The sequence below is a fragment of the Entamoeba invadens genome (genome assembly GCF_000330505.1).
Source record: "Entamoeba invadens IP1 unplaced genomic scaffold scaff_1105074726103, whole genome shotgun sequence".
NCBI classification, from domain to species: Eukaryota; Evosea; order Mastigamoebida; family Endamoebidae; genus Entamoeba; species Entamoeba invadens.
This window is the reverse complement of record NW_004443767.1, coordinates 155,411-160,939: the sequence shown is the minus strand read 5'-3', so window position 1 is coordinate 160,939 and position 5,529 is coordinate 155,411. Positions and strand designations below refer to the sequence as shown.

Genomic DNA, 5,529 nt, shown 5'->3' with positions numbered 1-5,529 from the left:
AATGAGAACGATGAGAAAATGGTTGAAAAGTGTGGGGAGGCCATCTTTGAAATACTCCAAAAGAGTCCGGGTGGTGGGTTGGTATTCTTTTCGAGTTACAAAATAATGGAGAAGATCCATAAGCTGTGGGAATGTCGGAAAACGTTAAACGAACTGAGAAAGCACAAGACGGTGTTTATTGAACAGAAACGCCGCAAAGACTTTTTGAGAGATTTTGAGGAATATAAGAAGTGTGCAAATCAAGGCGCCGTCTTTTTGGGAGTTTTTAGAGGGAAGTTGAGTGAGGGGATAGACTTTGGAGACAATTTAGCGAGAGTTGTGATCATCGTTGGGATCCCATACCCTAATTTGGGCGACTTGAATGTCAAAATGAAGAAACAGTATAACAATGCCGTTGTCCAACAAGAAGGAAAAGGAGTAGATGGGAATCAGTGGTATGCTATTCAAGCCATGAGGGCTGTGAATCAAGCTGTAGGGAGAGTCATCAGACATAAGAATGATTTTGGAGCTATTATGTTACTAGACATGAGGTACAATCGACCAAATAATCGGAAAATGATGTCTGGATGGATTCAAAAAGAAATACAAAACGGGAAAGAAGGGTGGAACTTGGAACTTGAAAAATTCTTTAAGGGCATGGGAGAGCAATTTAAAGATGTTGGAGACGACACTGCGATGGAAGAAAAGAAGGAAGAAAGTAAAGACTTTGAAAATTTTGGTGGAGAGAAAGTTGAACCAATTGAGAAGGAAGAAGACACCGAAAAGAAGAAGAAATGCAATCGAAAGAAAACGACAACAAAGAAAAGAAGTAAAGTGTTCAACAATGGGGGAGACGTGTTTAGCAACGAATTAATATTGAAAGCAAAACAAAAACAACTGCAACAAGAGATTAAAATGGCGGTGAAAAGAATAAGAATTGGACAGATAGAGGACACTGCCCCTATCAACGCTATTCCCCCGAAAGTCGAAGAGTTTGAAAGTACTTTACACGACAAAGATGGGAAGAATGACATTGGTGAAAAGGCGAAAGAAGGCAAAGGAAATACAGAAAATGTGGACTTGAAAGACACGTTGAAAAGCGGTGCGAAACGAGTGGAAGTGATCGCAGACTGGATGGATTGGGATGAGAATGACATTATGTTAATGACACCAACATTTGAGAGAGCAAAACCAGTTGAAAGAGTTGAGAAGAGTAAAACTATTAAAACTGAAGGAGCTGAGAACAACACACAAAATAATCAAATGGAAGAAGAGTGGGAGAGTAATGGGATGTCCGATTTGTCGGGGTTGGATTTGAATAAATTGTCGTTTGTAAAACCAAGTGAATGCAAAAGTAAAAAGGTGGAACAACATATGGGAAATACTAAAGACAATGCAGTCGAAATATCATCAACTGAGTCATCTGATGAATTTGTCGATGTGCGAGAATATCAAACAAATGTGGTCAAAAGAAGTATTTGAAAATTGAATGTGTAAATTATTATAGTTAGTGGTTTGGTGTCAAGAATTGAAAGCGTTTTAAAGGAAATGTTTATTTTGTATTGGTAATATTTAATTATATTTTAGATAAATTTGTTATTATCAATTAGGATATTTTTTTTAAGATTTTTTATTTCTCTGATGTTGGATTTAAAAACAAATATTTTTAACTAGTATATTTATAATAAAATTTTAATTGTCAATAAATTATTATTAAGTTATAATTTATTATATAATAATTTATTATTTATATTATTAGATACTATTATAATTATTATTATAATTATTAGAAATATTAAAAAAATCGCACAATTAATTTTTAGAAATAAATCTTTTTTTCCAATTCACAAAAGAAAGGAGAAAATAAAACATAATAAATTCTAAAATTTTTTTATTTAGAAATAGTAAAAATACAAACTAAAATAACTAATATAATATTAATAAATTTAAAAAATGTTTGAATTATTTTAAATTGCAATTGAAAGAGAGTTAGACTCAGTTCATTTACATTCTTATTTAATCACTGTATATCTGTAAATCCAAATGATGTCGGTAGAGCTTGCAAATATTCACACCACATTACGATTCTTGACAAAGATCAACGAAAGAGGTTTACAAAAAACAAGCCAAGACGAAATAATTTATTCCAGTTTTAATTCCAAAACCAAAGAAGAGGCGAATAAAGAACCACTATCTTTATTTTCGAAAATAGTCAATTTAATCACTGGAAAGTACTTGAAGAAGCCACAAAGAATTCTGTATGAGAAAAAGGAGGGAGTTACTGGGAAATCAAAGAATGCAATCAGAGAAAGGAGACTGAGAGAAGACACGTGTTATCTCCAAGCAGTTTGTTTGGCTTTGTTCAATTTCTTTGGAGACTTTTCGTTGATCCAACCAAAGAAAAGAACAAATAAAACAGCAGATTTACCAAGAATTCATTGTATTATGTTCCAAGAAACGTTTGTGGATGTCGAGGAATTGATTAACACCATCTATCCTTCACCCGTTGATTGTGATGAACGAAATAAAAGATCAATGTTGAGAATTTGCGCACATAATCGGTTGTATGCAAAACAAAATTATTTACTCGATGTGCTCAGAAGGTGTGGCTTCTTTTTTGAGTCTACTTTTCCTTTTAAAACAAGGTTCACAATTCAACAAGAGAGAGTCAACTCTATTTACTATAGAAACAAACTCCTTTTGAAGAAAGAAGAAATACAGGAGATGGGGAAACAAATCAATCAATTCTTCTGTGAGCAGTCAAAAATTCGGATAAATGGAATTTATGATCACGATGATCAAGTTTTTGAAAAATTTTTACATGAAAAGATGCCCATTTTTTATGACAAATTTTCTAAAATAAGACTTCAGAGTGTAAATTGATATATTTGAAGTGTTTTTATTTGATTATTTTGTTGTTAAAGTTTTGGATATAACATTTTGTATAAGATATAAATTACTAAAGATAAATTATAAATATTTTTATTAATAAAATATATATTATTATATATATGATAAATGTTATTTAAAGTAAGTAGCCAATCAATAGTTTTAAAGCTAATAATCAAAAAAGAATCAAATTCATTACACATTAAAAGTGTTTATTTACTATTACTATTGTGTTTATACGGTTTGTACAATACTATATAATTTAATTTAATAATAAAATATTGATAATACATTTTTTGACATGTAATGGGTTTTTGAAAACAATTAATGTTTGTTTTATTTTAAAACTCCCATCTAAAAACAATTAATTGATACAAAGAATAGAATCTGTTCAAAAACTTGTAGATAAGTGCCGTCTTTAGGGATTGGGTAAATATTACCGTTTATATAAAAATTAGAATAGTAATATGAAAATAAAATGGTGATTCAGGATTTTTTTTTCTTGGACAATAGAATTTTCAAAACACAAAAACAACAATTAATTTCGTTGAAAATTAATTTTAAATTGTCATCATTCATAATATGAAAGTAAAAAACATTCTAAGTTATTATGTTAAAAAATGTCATTTTAAGAACAATGACAAATAATAATATATATTCTTTGTATAAACTTGGAAATATAATGAATGTTGTATATCTTATTCTCTTTGCTGATGCTTTCTCAAAGTATTGTAACACTTATGAAGATCAAGGAAATATTTATTGGTGCCAAAAAGGTAATCAATATGGATTTAATTCCATCATTTTGAACAATGGCATTGAATATGTGTACATATCCTCTGTAAATGAAAAAATTATCACATTTACTCCTAACTACGACTCAACTGTTCGTCTTTCACAATTAAAATTTAATGGAGGGAGTTACAGTAAAGTTGTATTACAGACTAACAACCCCAAGCAACCATTTACAGTCCACAATCTGAATATAGACAAACTTATTTTAGATTTTAAATGGATCAATACTGAGTTTACAGAAATAGACTCTACAATCAATGCTAGAGTTTTTGTATATAACAAACCAACCTTTATTAAATCGATGATCAATGAAAGAATGTACTTGGTGTTTAAAACAACGTTTAATGACACTAACAATTTATATGTAAATATTGACTTCACTTCAAATACATTTGATGTATATCCAATCCTGGGGTTTTTAAATAACATTCTGATGTTGGACAATTATTTTGTTAATAAAAAATGCGTCTACCTCTTTTCTGGAAATGCTGTTACAATCAAAAACGTGTACGTGCAAGACTCTACTATTAGCGCAAAAAAATATGATGTTCTTTCAATATGCAGACGTGAAAATTATAACAGATTTATATTGAAACCAAAAAAGAATAATCAATTAACTGATTGTTCTTGTAAAATGTTAAATGGAAACGTTGCGATGCAAACGACAATTTTCAATTATCCAGACTGTATTTATAATTCATCATACCTTTACTTACACACAACATATACAGATACAAACACAGTGATTGGCGATTTAAATGTGTGGAATACAATAATATTTATGAAATCATATCAATCATTATTTGTAGAAACTGGCGTTATATTAACTTTAAACCAACTTGTTGTCATACAAGAAGGGTGTTATATATTCGGTTCTGTCAAAATTAAGAAATATATGTATTCCCAAACCAATATACCAATATACTTTGAAACTACACCCACTTTTGGTTATACTACTAATTATTTAACAAATGATGTCATTTTTTATTACAAAACAAAGAGCAGTTCTTTTGATTTAATTACAGATGTGACCAAATGTGAACATGCTGTTATGCATTCCAACTCGGACTGTAGTACAAGTCAAAAATGTTATTTGAGTGGAAGTTCGACTGTACCCACAGCAACTACATATAATGGAAATACCAATTTGTTTTGTGGACTCAAAACGCTGCCTTTTTTATTTGATTTGGTATTCTCTTCTACATTTAAGGGAAGTTATAAAATCAGTGGAGAGTCGTATTGGAATCAACTTTACTGTTTGGCAACGAATTGTAACTTAAGTTCTACCAAAGTTATTGATATCAAGAAAATAGTTGTTGACAACACTTTTGGAGATTTAATTTTGAACACAGAGATTATTATTGAAAACTATGAAATTACTACAAGTAAAACATATTATGTCACTATGAATATGGACATAGCAACTTTAAAAATTGATATACAAAACAATATGAATACAAACATTCTATTTGTTATTAATAACGGTACTTTGGCTATTAAAAATATTGAAATTGGCTCTTCCGTGACAACATGTATTGATATTGTTTCATCCAAAACTTCGATTACAGAATACTCAAGTGTTACAATTAATAATTCAAATTACAAAGTTATGACTGATTTACTCTCACAAAGATTACTTAGAATATGCCCAACCAACAATGAAAATTCAACAATTGTGTGCATTGAAAAAGCATCACCAATTGCAACATCAATAACTTCCTATTATAAATACCCTCATTGCCCTTGTACACAATCAAATTGCATTGTGCAATTTTCTGGTGATGTTTTTAATTTACAAAACGTACAACTTCAAGGAACTCTAATGATGAAATATCACTCTTCGAAAGTAGAACCAAATATTATAAA

General features: G+C 29.8%; 3 protein-coding genes across 3 annotated transcripts; all 3 read left to right on the top strand.

Moving 5' to 3' along the window:
- Positions 1-6: 6 nt before the first annotated feature.
- EIN_247620 (HELICc2 domain containing protein) lies at positions 7-1,461 on the top strand (the record flags this gene model as incomplete). Its single annotated transcript, XM_004261561.1, has 1 exon — positions 7-1,461. A coding segment is annotated over one exon (1,455 nt), but the record flags the coding sequence as incomplete, so codon positions are not given.
- Positions 1,462-2,025: 564 nt separating this feature from the next.
- On the top strand, positions 2,026-2,862 carry EIN_247610 (hypothetical protein; the record flags this gene model as incomplete). Its single annotated transcript, XM_004261560.1, has 1 exon — positions 2,026-2,862. One exon carries the CDS (start codon positions 2,026-2,028, stop codon positions 2,860-2,862), a length of 837 nt encoding a protein of 278 aa, XP_004261608.1.
- A 643-nt stretch (positions 2,863-3,505) lies between these two features.
- On the top strand, positions 3,506-5,441 carry EIN_247600 (hypothetical protein; the record flags this gene model as incomplete). The annotated part of the gene is made up of 1 exon (XM_004261559.1): positions 3,506-5,441. A coding segment is annotated over one exon (1,936 nt), but the record flags the coding sequence as incomplete, so codon positions are not given.
- Between the last annotated feature and the right edge of the window lie 88 nt (positions 5,442-5,529).